The 24,686-nt window shown below is 37.8% G+C and overlaps 1 protein-coding gene across 1 annotated transcript; it reads right to left on the bottom strand.

Moving 5' to 3' along the window:
* Positions 1-1,511: 1,511 nt before the first annotated feature.
* On the bottom strand, positions 1,512-22,856 carry POLR1F (RNA polymerase I subunit F). The gene is made up of 4 exons (XM_082398546.1): positions 22,376-22,856; positions 17,660-17,801; positions 4,742-4,950; positions 1,512-3,462 (listed from the first exon to the last, which is right to left on the bottom strand). Exons 1-4 carry the CDS (start codon positions 22,627-22,629, stop codon positions 3,045-3,047), a joined length of 1,023 nt encoding a protein of 340 aa, XP_082254672.1. The 5' UTR covers positions 22,630-22,856; the 3' UTR covers positions 1,512-3,044.
* Between the last annotated feature and the right edge of the window lie 1,830 nt (positions 22,857-24,686).

Here is a 24,686-nt window from a genome sequence, read left to right as displayed (position 1 = left end):
TCTTTAACTTTTGCCATTTTAATTATATGTCTTGGTGTAGGTCTGTTTGGGTTCATCTTGTTTGAAACCCTCTGTGCTTCCTGTACCTGGATATCTCTTTAATTTTGAGAAGTTTTCAGCTGTAATTTCTTCAAATACATTTTCCATTCCTGTTTCTCTTCCTTCTCCTTCTGGCATCCCAATTATGTGTAGATTGGAAGACTTCATATTATCCCATAGGCCTCATATATTGCTTTCATTTTTTTTCATTTGTCTGCTGTTCTGATTTCCATTATTGTATCTTTCAGATCACATATTAATTCTTCTGCATTATTTAGTTTGCTATTCATTGCCTTTAGCTCAGCTTTCATCTTGGCAAATGAGTTTTCTAATTTTAATGGGCTCCTCTTTATAGTTTCTAGTTCTAGTGCATTTCTATAGATAGCCTTTAATTTCTTCAGTATTTTTATTACCTCCTTTTTAAATTCAGGATCTGGTAGACTGGAGAGGTCTGTTTATTATTTCTTTCCGGGGCTTTCTCTTGTTCTTTTATTGGGAGTGGCTCCTCTGCTTCTTCATTTTACTTATATTTCTCTGTGAATTTAGGAGAAACTTATCTACTGTGAAGGGCTGTTTTTATGTGGGAGCATCCCTGTGTAGCCTGTATAAGTCTAATAATTTTGGAGGGCTGTTTTCAGTATGGATGCCTGCCACATTCTTCCTCAGTATGTGCTGGCCATTATCCCCTTGATAGAGGGTGTGATTGGTGGTGTGGTGACCAGAGTCCTGAAAACATTTCAGACTTCCTTTTAATGATTAATAGGAACTGAAGAGAGGATAAGGGGTCTAGTCTAGGCTAGAGGATTTTAATGAGCAAATTCCAAGATAAAAAGGAAAAACCTACATTAGTGTAGCACGTGAGAAGTGTTTTGAAGGCTATATGGAAGATACCATCATCAGAGGTTTCTGTATCAGATGAAAACAACTGTCATTGTTACTTTATTCTAGGCAAGGCAAATGACCAGATCTGCCTTTTCAAAGCTACTGACATTGTGAAAAACCATGAATAAATCTAGTTTCAAGTTCAGCATACGTTTTTCTTCAAAGATGCAAATTATTTTAAAATACAACATTAACAGAAGCAGCAACTGAAGCAAAATACAATAAATATGCAGGAATTTACTTTGCTAAGCCACAAAGTATTTTTCCATGAATAGCATTAATTTAACAGCTTCCTTGGTATTTACCAGAAGCGATTTAGAATTGTTTCACTAAACATTAATTTTTCACATTAAGTCAGACATGATTATAATTATGTATTTAAATTTAAAAATTTAAAGGAAGTATTTATAAGACATTTATAAGACATTTTCTGGGTATGGTACTACATTAAACTCTTAAGAACATGGTATAGCTTGTTTTAAATCTTTTTCAACTCATCCTTCCTTTAAACCAGTGCTGTCCAAAACAAAGATAAGGTGGGCCCCTCAGATGCAATTTTTAATCTTTAAAAAAAAAATGAAAAAAGCTGATTTAATTGTAACATTTTATTTACCCCAGTGTACCAAAATATTATAATCTCACCAATATACAAAATTGAGATATTTTACATTCTTTCTTTGTACATCTTCAAAATCTGATGTGTATTTTATACTGATACCTCATCTCTATTTGGACTAGCTACATTTTGAGGGCTAAATACCCACATGAACCTAATGATAAGGAAAGACACTGGCCTGCACATTTCCACTGTCTGGAACATGTGCTTTTAGACAAACACTGTGAATGACTGCCACTCTCCAAATTCTATATTCTATCATTACAGATTTGGATCTACTACTATGGGAACCCATACATTAACAAACATTAAACAATGTAAGACCAGTACTATGTCTCATACTAGATAAATGGCAATGACAGTGGCTGCCATGGATCACAACTAACAGTGAGTAGACAATCTTCTTTTTCTTTGTAGCACTTACCACAATTAGTAATTTTCTGTATTTTCTTACTTATATTGTGTATGTGCATCTGTTTTTCCTATGACATTCCATGGGGGAAGGAATTATTTCTACCTTGTTTGCCATTATACCCCTGGACCTTAGTAGAATGTGTTTTACACACAGATCATCAAACACCTGTTAAATTACGACCTTGCATTGATTATCAGGCTGAACCAGCTTGTCATTTCATTCTTCATTGTTTTCCAATAGTTAAGACATATTCCACATTTTCTCAGTGAAAGCAGTGAATAGCTGTTTTCTCTTCCTAATAATTTCTAGTAGCTTAACTCAAATATTAAAAGTAGGGAAATTCCTCACTAGTCAGAATCACATTTTTCCTGTCTTCAGCAGACTCTCCTCCTCTCCCACACACAACAAAAGCAGAATGGTTGAAGCACAAATGAACAAGTGTCAGAAAACAGCCTCTCCCTCAACCTCTTAGACTGAGAGAAAAAGGAAAACAACATGCATGCACCTAGAAGAAGAGATAGTGAATATTGTTTCCCACCACACAGTCAGTAGTGGCAAGGTTCGTAAGAGCTCTGGAAACTTCAGAAACTCCTTTGGCAAACCATTCTAAGTTAAACAGTAGAAATACTGTAGTAGCCATGATAAAAGAAATCCTAAAACTGGTAATTTAAACAAAGCAAAATAGCATGTCATGTAACATCATGACGAAATGTGAAACCTGTAACAACAACAAAAAAAACCAAAAACCAAGCTCAAAACTCATTCTGTATGAAATAACATTGTATTTTAAAAGTCCTTTTGTGGACTGTAGAAATCATTTTATTTAGAATGTATACACTGGAAGAATGAAGGAGTTGAGATTGAGGGCAGCTCTTACCTTTCTATTCTGTATACAGTAAAATGGCACTTTAATAATACTGGCATTTCCCAAATTATCAGTTTTGTAATTTTAGCACCAAAAACTCAACTCCTAATCAAATGTTCCCTGTTTTGCAAAGTATTGGAATACAAAACATTTCATAGTCAGTCACCTGTTTTGTGTAAATCAATTTTTAAAAAACCAAATTGTATTTAAAAATGCACTAAAGAAAATTACTTTTCCCTTTTCTTTTTAGGTGCATGTTCCAAAAGTGGTGCATGTTCCAAAAGTGGTGGTGTAAATTCAGCCTCCTCACTGTGCTTTCTTTTCTTTTTTTTCTTTTTATGGTCACTTTGGTAACCACTAGAGTCACTGCCTTGGAAAACAGGGTCCTGGTGCTTTTTCTTCTTCTTCTTCTTCTTCTTTGGCTCTTCCTCCCAGAGGCCACTCACATTGTTATTAATCTGCAGATCTGTTTCTTCCTTCATGGTAACATCTGCAAAATCTGCTAGCTCTGTGGTACCACCTTCCACTTCATATGGCTCTGGGTCTTTCTTCTTTTTCTTTTTCTTCTTTCGAGGTTTTTCAGTAGCTTCTTCAGTGCCAGTTTCTGTTACTTCTTCAGAAACTGCAGAGCACTTGGTTTGTAAACTATAAATTAACAATTTAAAAAATTTACAGAACATTAAGCAAAAATGAAAGAACAAAATAAGATCAAGAATATTCCCCACATGCTAAGGTTTTTCTAAATAATGACAGTAGTACAAGATAACATACCCAGGACACAAATTTCAAATATTCTATCCTATTATCTCCCAGCACATTGACATGTCTTGGAAATGTTAAATTTTTTGTTTCCCAAGTACTTTTCCCAGACTGTTTCACACATAAAAATGACAAACTTTTGTCAAAAACATGGCTTCTAAATTTTAGCTTGGTTCAGAAAACCAAACTGAACACTAAACATCACCATACCCAGCCTTATCAGCCAAACCAGTGACATTTGATAGGAAAAAAAGAAAAAACTTCTTGTATCTATCAAAGTATTGGAGTTCCCCATCTACTACCTCAATCCTTGTTTCAAGTAATAGTTCATTGTTCTTCTTAACCTATGCTGAAGCAGTATGACTTCAAAGTTGTGAATATTTTATAAAAACAAGGATCAATGAAGTAGCCCTCTCTCTATAGAACTGCTGTCCCATACAGTAGCACTAGCCACCTATAACTATTTAAATTTAAGGAATTTCAATAAGATAACTTAAAAAATTCACTTCCTCAAGAGTGAGGCTTGAGCAACAAGCTATATTGCACAAATATAGCACATTTCTATCATCACAGAAAGTTCTTTTGGACAGCTGCTGTAGAACTTTAACCCATACTCTTGTTACTTATCAAGGCCTTATCAAGGCAGAATCTAGAAAAAGTTGCTAACACAGGATGCCAAGAGTTTTTTTTTCCCCCCCATGCCATTAACTTGGCTCCCATGAACCCAGGCTCAGGCTCAAAGTAATTCTTACAAGAATTCCAAACAAGAAAAATACAGAAATTAAATGATCTACCTGCTATAGTGACAATAATAAAATAAATTATTTGTTTCAACTGTGTAAAAACAAAAGGGTAATAGTTATGCAATATGATTAAGCTTCTAGTAGTCTCAAGTTCAGGGATCAACTTTTAAAAAGATTACCAACAAACTAGACAATAAAAAATTGAATTAATAAAATACAGACCAGTTAGATGCAGAGCTTTAGAATATTCAATGCACTGTCACAGCACTTATGATTCATACTTACATTGACTTTATGGTTTGGAAGTACAAATATTCCAGTAAAAAAATTAACTTTTTAAAAGCAGGACTTATGTTCCCTAAATTCAGAATTAATAGAAACGATTAAGTATCAAAATGATAATAATGTGATTAGGAACTGACCTAGTGATATTTAGTTTTCCCCGAATGCAGAATACTCCAGCAGCATCTGAGTCTAAACGAAATACTTCAAATTCTAGTTCATCACCCACGTTTATCTCCAGAGTCTGCCACTGCTCGGCTGGCATCTGCTCAGGCTTAGGAATGGAGGCATTGAAGCACCCGTGTACTAAACAGCCAATGTGGCTGGAAGACACTTTATTAACTGTACCCTGAGAAGAAGGAAAAAAGAATATTACATCAAGAAGAGAGCCAAAGAGTTAAAAGGTGAAACAAACTTTACAATCTTCAAAGTGATCTTCAAATAGAAAATATCAAAATAATGGTACAATTCAATATCGAAAAAGTTGATCTTCATTTAAAACTTACCACGTTACACTAAAATACCACTTTAGGAACACTGTAGAGTTTTTAGAAAGCTCACCTTGAGCATGGCTATTTTAACTAAACCATAACATTACTAGAAGCTTTAAAACTAAATAACAATACTATATGATTTTTAAGGTTAAAATGAAAATTTCCAAGAAACTTAGTTTTCTATTCCCCTAGGAATCAACATATATAATATGAATGAAAACCTGAAGCATTTTTTTAAAAATCACATATTTTGAATTATAAAACTATAAGAAATATTAACACATATACAGTGTTGTTCAATGGCAGTACCTCCTTCCACATGTGACAGAATAAAACTTACTTGTCTCCTTATAAGGAGTCTGGAGTCCAGAATGGTACCTTCTGGATGGTCTGAAGAATCTGTGCTACATCTATACATTAGAATATTATTCAGCAATAAAAAGCAATAAGCTATCAAGCGAAGAAAAAGACATGGAGGAACCTTAAACACATATCTGTACGTGAAAGAAGCCAATCTGAAAAGGTTACATACTCTGTGATTCCACTATATGACATTCTGGAAAAGGCAAAACTATGGAGACAGTTAAAAAAAAAAGTAGTTGCCATGGTTTCCAAGGGAGGGAGGGAGCAATGAATAGGTAGAGCACAGAGGATTTTTAGAGGAGTGACCAATTATTCCATAGGATACTGTAATGTTGGATACATGTCATTATACCTTTGTCAAAACTCATAGAATGTACAATACAAAGAGTGAACTCTACTGTAAACTATTGACTTTAATAATGTATTGATATTGGCTCAACAATTGTTAACAAATGTACCACATCTGTATGTATGTCAATAATAACTGAAATAGTATGTTTATGTGAGTTTTTTTGGGGGGGAGGGGTGTGGAAGGAGGTGATGTATATGAGAATGCTATACTTCCCATTCAATTTTTCTAAAACTGTTACAAAAGACAAAGTTTTCAATTAAAAAATACTCAATGAGCAAAGGAAAGTCTTTTCAGTGTATGGGTTGAGAACACTGAATATGGGCAAGAGAATGGAGCTCAAGGACCTAGGAAGTACTACACACAAAAAACCAAGATTGATCACAGACCTACACAGAAAAGCTAAAACTATAAAAATTCTAGAATCTTATAGAATATCATCCTTGCAACTGAGGGGTAGCCAAGTTTCTTAGATAGGATCTAGAAAGTATGATAAATTAGACTGCATCAAAATTAAAAGCTTCTGCTCATCAAATGATACCATTAAAAGTTAATAAATAAGACACAGACTGGGAAAGAATACTCACAATACAGTTACCTGAAAAGGATTTGTATCAAAACTATGAAAAGAACAATACAAAACCCCAGTTAAGAAGGGGTAAAGTACTTGAACAGGCCCCTCTTACCGAAACACATGAAAAAGAGCTCATGAGGGAAATACAAATTAAAACCGTAAGGAAAAACTACCGTATGCCCACCAGTAAAATCAAAAGACAACACCAATTGTTGGCAAGAATGCAGAGCAACTGGAAGTACTGAAGGGGAAATTAGTTCTCCATAAAGTTACACACGTTTACCCTGTGACCTAGCAATACTGCTTCAAGTTTCTACTTAGGAGAAATGAAAATACATGTTCACAATAGCTCTGTTCATAACAGGTCCAGACTGGAACCAACCCAAATGTCCATCAATGAGGATGGATAATCAAATTGATAATCAAAGTACATATATATACTCATATAACTGAATACCATGGATGATTAGAAGACAGAATCCACCAATATACCCAATAGCATGGATATTACTCAAAAACATGACCAGAAGAAGCCAGACTGTGAGTGTATAACGAAAAATTCCACTAATAAGGAATTACGGAACAAGTGAAACCAATTTATGATAATGAAATCAGAATAGTGTTTGTATCTAGGATAAAGGGGGTTGACCAGGGAAGGGCATGAGAGTCACTTCTAAGGAGAGAGAATGGTATATGCACTTGTCAAAATTCACTGAGCTGCACAGGATGATCTATTGCACTTTATGTAAGTTAAACCTGATACATTATATTGTATGTAAATTATATCTCATATTATTAAATGGAAAAAAAATGGTCAAATGTATTTGAGGACTGGATCTTATTGTAGGGGATAGAGTAAAAGGGATAATTAAACTTCATTTCACTTTCTGTACAATTTGAATGTTATTTCCATGCACATATTTACATTTATGATAATTTACAAAAAGCAGATGACAGTTTAATTTGGGAATTTTAAAGTACAAATCTACCAACTTTAATAGTATGGAGGTTATAGGATCCCAGTTTGGAGGGCGAGGGTACTATTTCTAGCAGTTCAAATGACATTGAAAAACAGTTTTAAATTAGAAAGGCCTTACAATTTTGTTATAGTGAAATCTGACCTACATTTTAATTAACAGTATCAAGGGCTAGTTAATAGTTCTCATGGACTAAACAATTCCTATAGACATTTATTTTAGTTAAAAGGAAAAAATACATATATATATATACAAGTACATATGAACACAGAGAACTGCTGGTGGGAAAGGATCAAGTGATGTGGATAAATGTATACATTTCAGTAGATTTCACATCAATTTCTGCATTTTCACCTTCTCTTAAAAAAAAAAAAACAAACAACTGAAAGACCTTCCCCACAGGCCCTTCATTTCCACAGCACAGTATGGATGCCCTGACCCTACCGTTCATTGCCATTACCTGCCTGGTCCCACAGCTATTGGGATTTGCAACTCCAGTTTTATATATTGCTATACCATCTGAATCCTATATAAACAAACTATACTTGTATATATTTGAGAAGTTATAAAATCATAAAAAAAAATTTTTTTAACCCTTTAAAAATCACTCTGATGGTATACAGAGAATAAATTGGATGGGGCATATACTCTGTACATGCATGTCAGTTTTAGTAGCATGGAGTTTAAAAACTTGCCTAGACTGCCACTGAACAGAAAAAAGAAAAAAGAATGAAAAGAAATGAGGACATTGTTTAAGACACCTCTAGGACAATATCAAGTGCAGTAAGATTCACATGATAGGAGACACAGAAGGTTAATAAGAGAGAAAGGGCCTGAGAAAATATTTGAAGAGATAATAGCTGAAAACTTCCCTAACCTGGGAAAGGAAAGAGGCACTCAAGTCCAGGAAGTGCAGAGTCCCATACAGGATGAACTCAAAGAACATGCCAAGACACACTGAAAAGCAACAGATAACCTACAAGGTAACTCCCATAAGGCTACCAGCTAGTATTTCAGCAGAAACTCCACAAGCCAGAAGGGAGTAGCAAGATATATATATTTAAAGTGATGAAAGGGAAAAACCTACAACCAAGAATAAATACTCTACCCAGCAAGGGTCTCATAAGATTTGATGGAGAAGTTAAAACCTTCACAGATAAGCAACAGCTAAAAGAATTAATAAGCACCACAACATGAGCTTTACAACAAATGTTAAAAGAACTTCTCCAGGCAAAAAAGAAAATGCCACAACTAGAAACAAGGAAATTACCAAATGCAAAAACTCACCAGTAAAAGCAAACATAGTAAAGGTAGGAAATCACCCACATGCAAAGCTAGTAGGGAGGGGAAAACACTAAAGTGGTAAAAATCACCTACATCCACAGTAAGCAATTAAGGGAAACACAAAACAATTAGATGTAAAATATGGTATCAAAAATAGTAATCATGAGGGGAGAAGAGTATAAATTCAGGGCATTTAAAATGCATTTGAAATTAAGAGATTAACACCTTAAAAGCAATCACATATATATATATATATATATATATATATATATATATATATATATATATATATATATATATGTGTGTGTGTGTGTTTTATATATCTATATCTATACATATATAGATATATATATATAGATACAGATATAGATATATATATAGAGAGAGAGAGTGCTCTACAAAAACCTCATGGTAACCACAAACCAAAAATCTATAATAGATATACACACACGAAAAACAAAAGGAATCCAAACATAACACTAAAGATAATCACCCATTCACAAGAGAATAAAATTTAAAAAGGGGAAAAAAATAAGACCTACAAAAACAAGTCTAAAACAATTTTAAAAAACGGCAATAACAACATACATATTGGTAATTACCTTACATGTAAATGGACTAAATGCTCCAACCAAAGTTCACAGACTGGCTGGAGGGGATCAGGATGGCAGAGGAGTATGACATGGAGCTCACCTTCTCCCACAAAAATATTAAAAATACATCTACTAGTGGAACGATTCACATAGAACATCTACTAAACGCCAAAAGAAGACCTCAGACTTCCGATCACGAGAAAACCTCCCCATAGCCGGGTAGGATAAAAGGAAAATGAAAAAGAAGGAATCGCAATGGGTCCTGCACCCCAAAGAAGGAGCTGCGAAGAAGGAAAGGTTCCCACACCCTGGGAAGTCTCCTCACCAACAGGGAGATCAGAATGTATGGAGGGGTAGCTTCATAGCCTAAGAGGAGAGCGCAGCAACTGGTGTGTGGAAGGCAAAACAGAGAATAATATGCACGGAAGATCGGCACTGCCACACTGCATTCCCCAGCCTGAGACACTCCTCTGTTGGTGTGGGTGGGGGCTGGGTGCTGAAGCTCAGGCTTCAGAGCTCAGACCCAGGGAAAGGACTAGGACCACCACGAGTTTCTTTCCCCTGTGAGTGCTCCCAGACAACAGGACACCACTACAGGAGCTCCAGCGGTGTGCTGAGTCACTGCCACCATGGCAGGCTCCTAAGGCTGACATGGACCGCCGCTAAAAGATCCGCAAGCAGGCGCCAGGCCCTGCCCTGTCCCAGTCCCAGGAGTGCATGGAGAGCAGCCACCCATACGAGACCCTTCAAGCGGGCGTGACGCTCTGCCCCTGCTGTCCCCAGAGTGCGCAGACAGCACCAGCCCATACGAGACTCATGAACAGGCATCAAGCACAGCCCCCACTGTCCCAGGAGGGTGTGAGAACAGCCATCCACACGAGACCCACGAGCAGGCAACACGCCCTGCCCCCGGTGTCCCAGGAGTGGAGAGCAGCCACCCACACAAGACCTTTCACCAGGTGCCATGTGCTGCCCCTACTGTCCGGGGAGCATGTAAGGAAGGCTGTACCTACACACCCCATATCAAGGGGATAATGGCAAGCACACACTGAGGAAAGAGACAGCAAGCATCCAAACTAAAAGCAGCTTCTCAATTCCAGAAAACACGGCAGAGTAGAAGGACTTGAGCTAACCGCCTCTTGCAGAAACACCAAAATCACAACTAACTGCTGAACAATCATCGATAAAGAAGACTGGAACCCAACAAAAGAGATATTTTATATTCAAAGACAAAGAAGAAAACAAAGTGAGACGGTAGGAGGGGCGTTTTCGTGACATAATCAAATCCCATACCCACCAGATGGGCAACCCACAAACTGGAAAATTAATTATATTGCAGAGGTTCTCCCACAAGAGTGAGCCCCATGTCAGGCTCCCCAGCCAGAGGGTCTGGCATCAGGAGAAGGAATCCCTAAAAGCACTTGGCTTTGAAAGCCAGTGGGGCTTGAGTGTAGGAGCGCCACAGGACTGGGGGAAACAGACTCCACTCATGGAGGGCGCACACAAGGCTTCACACACACTGGGACCCAGCATAATGCAGTAACTCCATAGGAGCTGGGGCCGTACTACCTATGGGTCTTGGAGGATTTCTGGTGGGGGAGGTGGGGGTCAGCTGTGGCTCATGGCGGGGGCAAGAACACTGGTGGCAGAGGCCCCAGAGAATACTGATCAGTGTGAGCTCTCCTAAAGGTTGCCATTTTGGCATCAAGACCTGGCCCTACCCAACAGCCTGCAGGCTCCAGTGATGAAAAGCCTCAGGCCAAACAACCAGCAGGATAGGAAAACAGCCCCACCCATCAGCAGACAGGGTACTTAAAGCCACACTGAGCTCACAGCCACCTATAAACACATCCCTTGACATGGCCCTGCCCACCAGAGGGACAAGACCCAGCTCCACCCACCAGTGGGCAAGCACCAGTACCTTCCACCAAGAAGCCCGCACAAGCCTCAGGACCAGCGTCACCAACAGGAGGGCAGACACCAGAAGCAAGAGGAGCTATGATCCTCCAGCCAGCAGAAAGGAGACCACAAACATAGAAAGTTACACAAAATGAGATGGCAAAGAAACACGTTCCAGATGAAGGAACAAGATAAAAACCTACAAGAACAACTAAATGAAGTGGAGATAGACAACTTACCTGAAAAAGAATTTAAAGTAATGATAGTAAAGATAATCTAAGATCTTGAGGGAAAAAATGGCAGCACAGACCAAGAAGTTGCATGAGGTGTTTTTAAAGAACAAACAGATGAACAATACAATAACTGGAATGAAAGATACAGTAGAAGAATCAATAGCAGAATAACTGAAGCAGAAGAACAAATAAGTTAGCTCAAAGACAGAATGGTGGAAATCACTGCCATGGAACAGACTAAAGAAAAAAGAATGAAAAGAAATGAGGACAGTCTCAGAGACCTCTGAGGCAACATTAAATGCACCACCATGTGCATTATATGGGTCCCAGAGGGAGAAGAGAGAGAAAGGGCCTGAGAAAATATGTGAAGAGATTATAGCCAAAAACTTCTCTAACGTGAGAAAGGAAACACTCAAGTCCAGGAAGCACAGAGTCCCATACAAGATAAACCCAAGGAGGAACACACCAAGACACATTAACCAGACTGACAAAAATTAAAGACAAAGAAAAAGAAAAAAAAAAAAAAAAAAAAAAAGACAAAGAAAAAATATTAAAACAAGGGAAAAGCAACAAATAACATATAAGGGAACCCCCATAAGTTTATCAGCTGATTTTTCAACAGAAACTCTGCAGACCAGAAGGGAGAGGTGCAATACATTTAAACTAATGAAAGGGAAAAATTTAAAACAAGGAATACTCTACCCAGCAAGGCTCTTGTTCACATTTGACAGAGAAATCAAGTATTACAGACAAGCAAAAACTAAGAGATTTCAGCACCACCAAACCAGCATTATAACAAATCCTGAAGGAACTTCTCTAGGTGGAAAAGAAAAGGCCACAACTAGAATCAAGAAAATTACGAATGGGGAAGGTCACCAGTAAAGGCAAACATAAAGTAAAAGCAGGAAATCGTCCACACACAAACCAGCAATCATGAGAAGAGGAAAGTACAAATGCAGGATATTGGAAATTAAAAGATCAGCAACTTCAAACAATCTTGTACATATATAGACTTCTATATGAAAACCTCATGGGAACCACAAACTAATAATCTATAATAGATACACAAAAAAAGCAATCCAAACACATCATTAAAGATAGACATCAAATCACCAGAGTAGAGAACAAAAGAGGAAGGGAAGAAAAAAGACCTTAAAAAACAAATCCAAAACAATTAACAAAATGGCAATAAAAACATTCGTATCGATAATTCCCTTAAATGTAAATAAATGCTCCTGACAAAAGACATAGACTTGCTCAATGGATACAAAAACAAGACCCGTATATATGCTGTCTACAAGAGATCTACTTCACATCTAGGGACACATACAGACTGAATGTGAGGGGATGGAGAAAGGTATTCCACGCAAATGGAAATCAAAAGAAAGCTGCAGTAGCAATACTTACGTCAAACAAAATAGACTTTAAAATAAAGAATGTTACAAGAGACAAAGAAAGAAACTACATAATGATCAAAGGAACAATCAAAGAAGAAGATATAACAATTGTAAATATATATGCACCCAACATAGGAGCACCTCAGTATATAAGGCAAATGCTAACAGACATAAAAAGAGAAACCAACTTAACACAATAACAGTGGGGGACTTTAACACCCTACTTTCATCAATGGGCAGATCATCCAGACAGAAAATCAATACAGAAACACAGGCCTTAAATGACACAAAGATGGACTTAATTGCTATTTTTAGAACATTCCATCTGAAAGCACCAAAATACACTTTCTTCGCAAGTGCACATGGAACATTCTCCAGGATAGATCACATCTGGGACCACAATACATACCTCAGTCAATTTAAGAAAACTGAAATCATATCAAGTATCTTTTCTGACCACAACGCTATGCGATTAAAAATCAACCACAGGAAATAAATTGTAAAAAACACAAACATGTGGATGCTAAACAATATATTACTAAGCCAATGGAACACTGAGGAAATCAAAGAGGAAATCAAAAAACACCTAACGACAAATGACAATGAAAACACGATGGTCCAAAACCTTTGGGACGCAGCAAAAGCAGTTCTAAGAGGGAAGTTTACAGCAATACAATCTTAGCTGAGGAAACAAGAACAATCCCAAATAAACAACCTAACCTTACACCTAAAACAATGAAAGAAAGAAGAACAAACAAAACAATGAAAGAAAGAAAAACAAACAAAAAAGTCAGTAGAAGGAAAGAAATCAAAAGATCAGAGCAGAAATAAATGAAATAAACAAAAAAAAACAATTGAAAAGATCAATGCAACTAAAAGTTATTTCTTTGAAAAGATAAAGAAAATTGATAAAAGTTTAGCCAGACTCATCAAGAAAAAAAAGGAGAGGACTCAAATCAATAAAGTTAGAAATGAAAGAGAAGTTGCAACTGACACCACAGAAATACAAAGGATAATAAAAGACTACAACAAAACAACTATATACCAATAAAATGGACAACCTAGAAGAAATGGAGAAATTCTTAGAAAGATACAACTGAACCAGGAAGAAAAGAAAATATGAACAGACTAATCAGAAGTACTGAAATTGAAACAGTGATTTAAAAACTTCCCCCAAACAAAAGTCCAGGACCAGATGGCTTCACAGGTGAATTCTATCAAACATTTAGAGAACAGTTAACACCCATCCTTCTGAAACTATTCTAAAACATTGCAGAGGAAGGAACACTCCCAAGCTCATTCTATAAGGCCACCATCACCCTGATACCAAAGCCAGACAAAGATACCAAAAAAGAAAAATTACAGGCCAATATCACTGATGAACATACATGCAAAAATACTCAACAAAATACTAGCAAACAAAATCCAAAAATACATTAAAATGATCATACACCATGATCAAGTGGGATTTATCCCAGGGATGCAAGGATTCTTCAAAATACGCAAATCAATCAATGTGATATAACACATCAACAAAGTGAAGAGTAAAAATCATATGATCATCTCAATAGAAGCAGAAAAAGCTTTTGATAAAATTTAACATCTATTTACAGTAAAAACGCTCCAGAAAGTGGGCACAGAGGGAACATACGTCAACATAGTAAAGGCCATGTATGACAAACCAACAGCTAATATCAAGCTCAGTGGTGAAAAGCTGAAAGTATTCCCTCTAAGTTCAGGAACAAGGCAAAGATGAGCACTTTCAGCACTTTTATTCAACATAGTTTTGGAAGTCTTATCACAGCAATCATAGAAGAAAAAGAAATAAAAGGAATCCAAATTGGAAAGGAAGAAGTAAAATTGTCACTGTTTGCGGATCATGATACTATACATAGAAAATCCTAAAGACGCCACCAAAAACCAAGTAGAGCTCATCAATGAATTTGGTAAAGTTGCAGGATTCAAAATTAATACAGTTAGTCACCTACATTTGAACGAGTTCCATTCTGAGAGCACATTTATAAGTCCAATTTGTTTGTAAGTCCAACAAAGTTAGCCTAGGTACCCAACTAACACAATCGGCTGTACACTACTGTACTGTAATAGGTATATAATACTTTTCACACAAATAATACATAAAAAACAAACACAAAAAAATAAAACATTTTTAATCTTACAGTACAATACCTTAAAAAGTACAGTAGTACAGTACAACAGCTGGCATACCAGGGCTGGCATCAAGTGAAGAGGCAAGAAGAGTTACTGACTGGAGGAGGGAGAGGAGGTGGGAGATGGTAGAGCTGAAGGATCGTCAGCAAGAGGAGACAGAAGGCAAGCTGTGATTTCACTCACGCCTGACGCTGATGGAATGCATGTTTCCATCTTTGAAAGTTCGCAACTTGAAGGTTCATGTGTAGGGGACTTACTGTATATAGAAATCGGTTGTATTTCTATACGCTAAAAACAAACTATCAGAGAAATTATGGAAACAATCCCATTAACCATCATGTCAAAAATAATTAAACACCTGCAAATAAACCTACCAAAGGGGGCAAAAGACCTGTACTCCAAAAACTGAAAAGAAATTGAAGACAACATAAACAGATGGAAAGATATACCGTGTTCTTGGATTGGAAAAATCAGTATTGTTAAAATAACCATACTACCCAAGGCGATCTACAGATTCAATGCAATCGCTATCAAATTACCGATGGCAGTTTCAGAGAACTAAAACAAATAATTTTAAAATTTGTATGGAAACACAAAAAACCCCAAATAGCCAAAACAATCTTGAGAAAGAATAAGGGAGCTGGAGTTAATTAAGCTCCCAGACTTCAGACTATACTACAAAGCTACAGTCATCGAAACAGCATGGTGGGCTTCCCTGGTGGCGCAGTGGTTGAGAATCTGCCTGCCAATGCAGGGGACACGGGTTCGAGCCCCAGTCTGGGAAGATCCCACATGCCGCGGAGCAACTACGCCCGTGAGCCACAATTACTGAGCCTGCGTGTCTGGAGCCTGTGCTCCGCAACAAGAGAGGCCACGATAGTGAGAGGCCCGCGCACCGCGATGAAGAGTGGCCCCCACTTGCCGCAACTAGAGAAAGCCCTAGCACAGAAACGAAGACCCAACACAGCCATAAATAAATAAATAAATAAATAAATAAATAAATAAATAAATAAATAAATAAATAAATAAATAAATAAATAAATAAATAAAAAACAAAAAAAAAACAGCATGGTACTGGCACAAAAACGGACACATAGATGAGTGGAACAGGATAGAAAGCCCAGAAGTAAACCCATGCACTTAATGGTCAATTAATCTATGACAAAGGAGACAAGAATATTTAATGGAGAAAAGACAATCTCTTCAATAAGCGGTGCTGGGAAAACTGGACAGCTACATGTAAAAGAATGAAATTAGAACATTTTCTAACGCCACATACAAAAATAAACTAAAAATGGATTAAAAATCTAAATGTAAGACCAGATACTCTAAAACTGCTGGAGTAAAACATAGGCAGAACACTCTTTGACATAAATCACAGCAATATTTTTTTGAATCCATCTCCTAGAGTAATGGAAATAAAAGCAAAAATAAACAAATGGGATCTAATTAAACTTAAAAGGTTCTGCACAGCAAAGGAAACCGTAAACAAAATGAAAAGACAACCTATGGACCGGGAGAAAATATTTGCAAACAATGTGACTGACAAGGGATTAATTTCCAATATATACAAAGAACTCATAGAGCTCAGCATCAAAAAAACCAAACAACCCAATCAAAAAATGGGCAGAAGACCTAAACAGACATTTCCCCAAAGAAGACATACAGATGAAAAGATGCTCAACATCACTAATTACTAGAGAAATGCACATCAGAACCACAATGAGGTATCACCTCACCTTTCAGAATAGCCATCATCAAAAAGTCTACAAACAATAAATACTGGAGAGGGTGTGGAGAAAATGGAACCCTCCTACACTGTTGGTGGGAATGTAAACTGATGCAGCCACTATGGAGAACAGTATGGAGGTTCCTTAAAAAATTAAAAATAGAGTCACCATGTTGTCCAGCAATTGCACTCCTGGGCATATATCCAGAAAAGACAAAAACTAATTCTAAAAGATACATGCTTCCAATGTTCACAGCTGCACTATTTACAATAGCCAAGACATGGAAGCAACCTAAGTTTCCATGGACAGAAGAATGGATAAAGAAGATGTGGTACACACACACACATGCACACACACTGGAGTATTACTCAGCCATAAAAAGGATGAAATAATGCCATTTGCAGCAACATGGATGGACCTAGAGATTATCATACTAAGTGAAAAAGTCAGAGAAGGACAAGTATCATATGATACCACTTATACGTGGAATTTTAAAAAATGATACAAATAAACTTATTTACAGAACAGAAATAGATTCACAAACATAAAGGACAAACTTATGGTTACCAAAGGGGAAGGGGAAGGAGGATAAATTAGGAGGCTGGGTTAACAGATACACACTATTATATATAAAATAAACAACAAGAACCTACTGTATAGCACAGGGAACTTATTCAATGTCTTGTAATAACCTATAATGGAAAAGAGTCTGAAGAAGAATATATGTATGTATATATATCACTTGAATCACTTTGCTGTACACTTCAAACTAACAGAACACTGTAAATCAACTATACTTCAATAAAAATAAAAATTAAAAAAACTTACCTAGATTAAACTGATGGAAAATAATTTTTGTTTCCTTAAAAATGATTTTTAGTTACCTACAAAAGCAATCCTTGTGAATTCCAAGGTGTACAGTCTCTTAAAATTTTCCTAATTACATAACTAAATAACTATACAAGAAAGATAGAAAAAAAAAAAAAAGATACATACCCTAAGTTTTTGCCCTGGTTCAGGGCAGAAAATAACAAAATCTGCTTCAATGTTAAGATGAATGTGTCCTTGATCATCATAAATATCTCCTAATTCACCCACTACTTTGATGTTATCATAAGCAATGGGTACACCTAAAAGGCTGTAAAAAAAAAAGAAGAAAAGAAAAACGATATTTGTTTATCCCCTTTTAATTGATTAGATATTCTGAGTCCAAAGAGTATACATCTCCTAATATAATCACCCATAGCAAAAGCACAATAGTATATGATTAGTCTGCAACAACTTTAGAAGTTCAATTTTGCCAAAGGGTTCCAAAATAATGGCTAAGTTAAAAATAGTTATTCAAGATAGGTAGCCAGAAACAAAATGTCCAATTATGCAAGAGCAATAAGTTGACACTTCTTCCCTATTTGCTATTCATTTGAATTCTAGTCATGCTAGAATGAGAGAAAAAAACAGGACTTAGCAAGAAAAATATCTATTTCTGTGAATATTACTGAATCAAGGCAATTTTGGTGTTATCCACCATTACCGAATTTCTGTACTAGATGGCATATAGCAAGAGAAGTATTAGGGTCAAAGCTGAAGTTCCTGAATATTAAAGCCAATGACTTAATGGAGAAAAATCCCCAAACTGCAACTGTTGCTAGTGTAAGAAAATGTTAACAAATACAACTATTTCATTTTTTGAGAACTGATTCTGACACTTTAAACTGTATGTTGATTAAACATACAGGATTAGGGGACAACTACTATTTCCAAATGTCATTTCCAAGTTCTTAAAAAATTACAACTACTAAGGAGGCTGAGCTGGTGGCTTCACTGCCACAGCCACTGCCTACATGTTTCTGAAAACTTTCCTGACTCCCCCAGGCAAGGCTGAAGTCATGCTGCCTCTACTCCTATAGGACTCTGAGCACTGGTCTTATTTCCCTCACCTCTTTGTTTACATGTTTGGATTCCAGACAGGAGTCTAAGGCCTTTGAGAGCAGAGAACATTTTTGGTGAACTCAAACTTCTAGAATGGTTCACAGAGAATAAAAGTAAGAATTTATACCCAGTAGCAGTTGTTTAAAACAGCCAGGAGTCACTGGAACGGAACTTAATTAAATACCACATTAGGAAATCCATAAACTCAGAGACTTACTCCAGAAAGCACCCTTTTGAATTACTAATTTCTGCATGTGGCTTTCCTAAGCAGGGACTATACCATCACAAAGAGAATATTAGGGGCCCAGAAAACAGAAAGGAGGGGTTAAAAAAAAAAGTAACCGCCACATGAGAAAGAAAAACAAAATTAACACTTTGTTTCCCCTAATCAACAATGAAAGAGTTTCAAGTGGGGAAAACTGTTGTCCCCTAAGGGGCATTTGGGAGTTTGTGGTACTAATCATAGTTGTCACACTGCAAAGGCCAGGGATGGGAACCATTCTGCCATGTACAAAACAGTCCTACACAATGAAAACTGTCCCTAGCTCTACATGATTTAAATGAGCGGACAAACCTCATTTTATAAACATTTATAAATAGTCGGTCATAGTACCTAACTATATACATATATGCGTGTGTGTGTGTATGAACATAAAATCTTTGCATGGTTTCAATATAAATTAAAATTTCCAGGAATATAACTAATATATAAATTCAAGAGTAGATTGTTTTGCATGGAACTTTACTGAGAATGTACACATTATTTCAGAATAGCATTTTACCACTATAGACACTGTATGTTATGTGAGTTGTCAACTCAAGATCCCTGCACCAATCTACATTTGCAACTGATACATTCACAATGATTCAAGGTATAGGTTAAGGAGGCTTTATTCTTTCCAGGTAGTCATGCTTGAGCATTACCACACTGAAATACATTTTATTGTATTGTATTAGAGCACTATATGAATGTTTTTTCAATTGTGTAGGTAGATTATACTATCTTTAAATTTCATTTCAGTACACTAAAGTGTGTTTCCAACGACAGTAAAGGTAGTACTGCAAAATATTTCTTATAAGAGGGCGTACTGAGTTCTGCAGGGTTCAGAACTGCTGACTGGGGAATGTGACCATAGAGCCTAAACCCAAAAGAATTTGTGTAAATCCAGCAAACCTTTTGGGAAGCAACTCACTGCATAAAATTTACTAGAAATCATCAGACAGAGACAGACACCTCAACACCTATATCTTTCCCTCTTTTACCTTTGCTTTTCTGAAACCATCCTAAGTAGGTTTCAGGGCAGAGTGGTAGCCTCACTTGAGATATTTAGAAAACAATTAAATCAAGTGTAAGGGATGATTAGACTGCATGCACACTTAAGACTTTTCTGGAACTACTGGGAGGGAACATATTTGCCACCTTCAAATAACTCAAGAGCTGTCATATACAAAAGGGATAAGAATTTTTTTTTTCTTAATGACCTCTCAAAGATATAACTTAGAAATTGTAATGTGATTTTGGAAAACTACTCATTTTCTCTAAGCAGACTTTTCAAAACTGAAATGGTATTATCTTTAAAAAATTCTGTCACTGGGGGAAAAAAAAGGTGGATAGTGTGTCACATAGGGGATGCTGCTGAGATAACTAATATGAGAGCCATTCTCAATTATCCCCTTTTCCTAATTTCTTAAACAAAGAGAAGCATGTCCTCCTGATCGTATCGGATGGCCTCAAAGTCTAGAAACATAAACTATATATGATAAGTGGTGGATCGATATTACAATTCTTGATATATTCAATGTTTTGTCCCTCATTATTAATGCACAGTTTAATGTATGGTGCCACTTTTGCACAGAATAGAGTTTTTAGCACACCCCAAAAATAATAGGGGTAGGATGGGGAGTTCACATCTGTTCAGAGTGCAACTTAGGCCACATGGTCACACTGTCCAATTCAGTTACAGAAATTATCATTATCCAGTCATTTCCTCATCTCTCTGGTGTAATGGCTCCTATTCCTCTAGCCTGTCAAAGTGGAGGCATTAATTAGTTACAGATCAAACATCTGTCTATGTTTCCAGATTTTATGACCACCTTACATATCCTTAAATCTCCCAAATGCATCCTCTCTAATCAATTTTCTCTTGGACAAGTATAACAAGCTCTAAATTTTTCTTCATATTTACTGTCTCACCCTCCTTAAACCATCACATAATGCTATCAAGTGGTTTCTTAAACTGCAAATCTGCTTATGTCCCAGACATCACAGGTACCACTGTCTCAAGAGTGTGCCAAGTTTCAGAGTTGGAGGTTACTGAGAGGACAAAGTGGTAACCCTGCTTCCTGCTTAAGCAAACAGAAAAAACAAACAAAAAACACCTGGCAAAGGCAGGAAGGGAAGAGCAAAATGGCCATCCTTTCTGAATTATCCTCCACCCCATCTTTGAGCCACTGCCCTCCTCTCCAGCTGTACCCAATGTCTTTCCCCTGATATAAACTTTACTTCAGTTATAAAGTACTTACAATTATCTGGGCAAAGTATTCTACTTCAAAACTACTATCCATTTGTTTATGCCACTCTTTTTGCCCAGAATGCTGCTATCTCAAAAGTACCCTCCTCCTATCAAGTTGTTCTCAAAGGTCATAAGATCCAATTCACTTCTTCTTACTATAACTTAATTTAGATTTCTGTCAAATTTTAATATTTCATTGATTTATCTGGCTTACATCTATATCTTTACTAGCGCTTAAAGCTCCTTGAAACAGGGATCTTGTTTTTGTTTTGTTTTGTTTTATATCCCAAGTCTCTAGTATACAAAATAGACACACAGGTGTGTGCTGGTGCTCGGAGGAAGCTGCAAATTCTAGATGCTTAACCTGTGTAGTGTTCAGGATCCCTTGAGAAAGTAGTGAAAACCTTGGATGCTTTACCCAAGAAAACTGACATAGGAAAACTGCAATTTCCATGGGTTCATTAAATTCCTGAAGGGTAATAACGAATCCCCAGGGAATCCACTCACTCTAGTTTTATAACCCTTACTTTCCAGCCAAGTGGTCTAGAGGAATATTAAGGTATATCTGCCCCCTCCCCTTGACCCTCCACGCTTGTAATTCTAAGAGTTTTCAAGTTATTTTCGAATATCTTACTTTAAATGCATCAAAAGGTTTTTTTCATCTTCAAGAGCAATAGGCTTTCCTTTTCCTACTCTTAAAAAGGAAACAAAGTAATAGTATTTCTCTCATCCCTGATCAGGTCCAAGAGAAAAGAACCCAGGGAAAGTACCAGGGCCAAAACAATAAAAACCGCCCTTCGTGGTTTATAAATAAACGACTAAACGAAGTATTAATGCTTCATGTATAACTTCCTATATAGTGAGAGAGAATCTTTAGAAGTACTGCATTCCACATTGTCAAATGAGAAGACATACAGAACTAACCGGTCTCCTGACCCCCGGTCTATTCTTACCTCTACCTCTCGTGGAGCGACCTTCTTCACCCCTTCCGCCGACACAATTCATTTCACCTTAACGTTTTCTTCTTTGCCTATGAAAGGGACTCTGTACAGATCTTGACCAGGGAGGCACTAGCCTCTCGAGGTGGACTGCCACTCCAGAATGCCTCGGGGTAAGCTCGCCAAGGCCGGTGCGACCTCCCATTCGCCCCTTTTCTGCTGCGCCATTAGGACGTCCACCCGCTGCCCCCATCCCGTGCCCCAAAGAAGGAGCAGTAAGCAACGTTATGATGTTGTCCGCTCTGGGAAAAAAAAGTGTAAGAGACTGGTACCTCTCGGAATAGCGCAGGAGCTCGGCATCGAGCTGTTCTCGGATACCGGTGCGTTTCCTGTTAAGGTAGCGCGGCGACAGTGCGATGTGTCTTCGGTGCGGCCCCGCCACCAGGCAGGAGTAGCGGCTATTCACGAGCGCACAAGCGGCCGCGTAGGTAGGCAATTCTAGGCAAGGCAAGACGCCGGCCGGTCCCACCACCGGCCCTTCTGAGGCCGCCTTCGGCCGCGCAGACGCTGAGCAACCGGCAGCCATGCGGCTGGTCAGGTTTCCCACGGCGCGCACTGCTTGCGCAGTCAATAACCGCCTCTCTCCGGACGCCGGGTTTCTACGTCATCCACCAGCTACCACGCCCCTAGGAAATTTCCTCTCCTGGCGCTGAAGTACTCAGTTCTGACCAGCAGGGGGCAACCGCTTTTTCGCACTTGGACGCCTGTGGAGCTAGGAGCCTGTGGTTAAGCATTGAGCATGTTCAAAGGCCAACCATCACTCCGTCGCTTAAGGGAGCGCAAACCCGTGTTTTCGCTACGTCTTCATTGGATTTAGAATGTCGATTTATTAGGGGTTCACACTTTGATCATATCCAGTCGTAAGGTGGTTTGGTAGGTTTACAAGCTTGGACGGTACAATAAATAAATTTAAAAATATTTATGGAATATATTTTGTGCAGAGAACCCAATCCTAAAAAACAGCCCAGATGCCTCAGATGCAACATTTCTGAAAACGAAACCATCATCCCTCTCCAGCCCGGCTTCTCTTCTCATTCTGTAATCACTAATTCAGGAAATCGTACCACCACTTTCCAAATGGCTCAGTCTGTCATCCCAAGGGCCTCTCTTGTACCCACAAACATCACATCAGCCCCAAGGCCTGTGGGACCCAAAGCCGAAACATCACTCTGTTCGGACCTGTCTTTCCGTCCTTGCTTCCGAAACTTCAGAATTGCCTGTGGAAGCTTAGTTTTATGGTGAAGAGCCTACTCTGGAGCAGCCAGATCTCCATGAGCTTGCCCTGTTTAAAGCCTCACACAGGCACCCCATTTCCCTCAGGACGACACGGACTCCTTAATCTGGCTCTTAAATTACCAAACCATTTTATAATTTGCGCCCAGTATTTTCATTTACCACTCCTCACTTTACACTAGCTGCTAGCCCACTTTCAGCCCACCTTCTGCCCCTCCCCACTCCCTCTCCCCTCCCTTCCCCCCCCCCCACCACCCCCAATCTTCCTCTCCCTTTCTCTTCAGTCTTATGCTATTCCTTCTATCTGGGAATAGGGCAGCTTCTCTCACATGGGAAAATTCTACTCCTGTGTCAAATTTTAGCTCAGATTTATACTCTTTTCCTCTGAGTAGTTTACTACCACCCTACTTCTCTTCCCCACCTAATGATAAGGTAGTTCCCCCATCTTTGTAAATTACCACCATCAAGCACTGGTTTTATATTAATTTTATGTTAATTGCCTGTTTGTCTCCCCTCCCCCGCCTCCTTACCTAAACTCCAAGGTCACTAAGGCTGGGACCATGATATCAGTCTAGTTCACCACTGCAACCGCCATATGACTCGAAAATAAAATAAAGATGAAATAAAATTCACATTTTATGGCAAGACAAGAAAAATTTAAACGTAAGAATTTTCTCTGCTGATTTGGGCCTCCTCCCTCCCCATTAGTGTGTATTGTGCATCTGCAGTAACAAGACCTCCTTAGGAGATAACCTTCCTTCTTCATCCTGTAAGGGGTCATGATGACCACTACTCACTTCGTTAAGTGCATATCTGGATTGTATAAACTGTTGATGCCTCATTTGATGTATAACCCTTTGTCTCAAAAACGTGTAGAAGTGTGCTTTGCCGTCTAACGGGCAGAACAGTTCTCAAAGCTTTCTGAAAGGCTATCTCCCACGTTATAAACCTCAGGTTGGCCCGAATAAAATTTTCCATTTCTTTCTTAGATCGACAATTGATTAAATTTTTTGTCAACACAATGCATCTTAAATGAATGAATAAAATAGCAGGTGATAAAGAGCTTACAGTCTAAGTGAGGAAATAGGACTAGACATAAACGTGTAACATGTATTAGACTGCATAAGTGCCAAGAGAAATGTATATCAATTAGTGGTATAAGTACTAACACCCTCCCACGTCCCCTAGGTACTGTGAAAAAACTCTCTCTATACCTGTTTTCCACTTGTAAAATAAGGATAATAATACTTGCCCTGCCTTCTATAGAGATGATAAAAGGTTCAAATAAGGTAAGTAAAAAGCATTTTCTTTAGTATTCTTTAATTGACTTCAAATTTAGCAAGAGATGAG

The sequence above is a fragment of the Balaenoptera borealis genome, assembly GCF_965194805.1.
Source record: "Balaenoptera borealis genome assembly, chromosome: 7".
NCBI lineage: Eukaryota > Metazoa > Chordata > Mammalia > Artiodactyla > Balaenopteridae > Balaenoptera > Balaenoptera borealis.
Note: the sequence above shows the minus strand (reverse complement) of the source record. Positions and strands in the feature narration are given on the sequence as shown.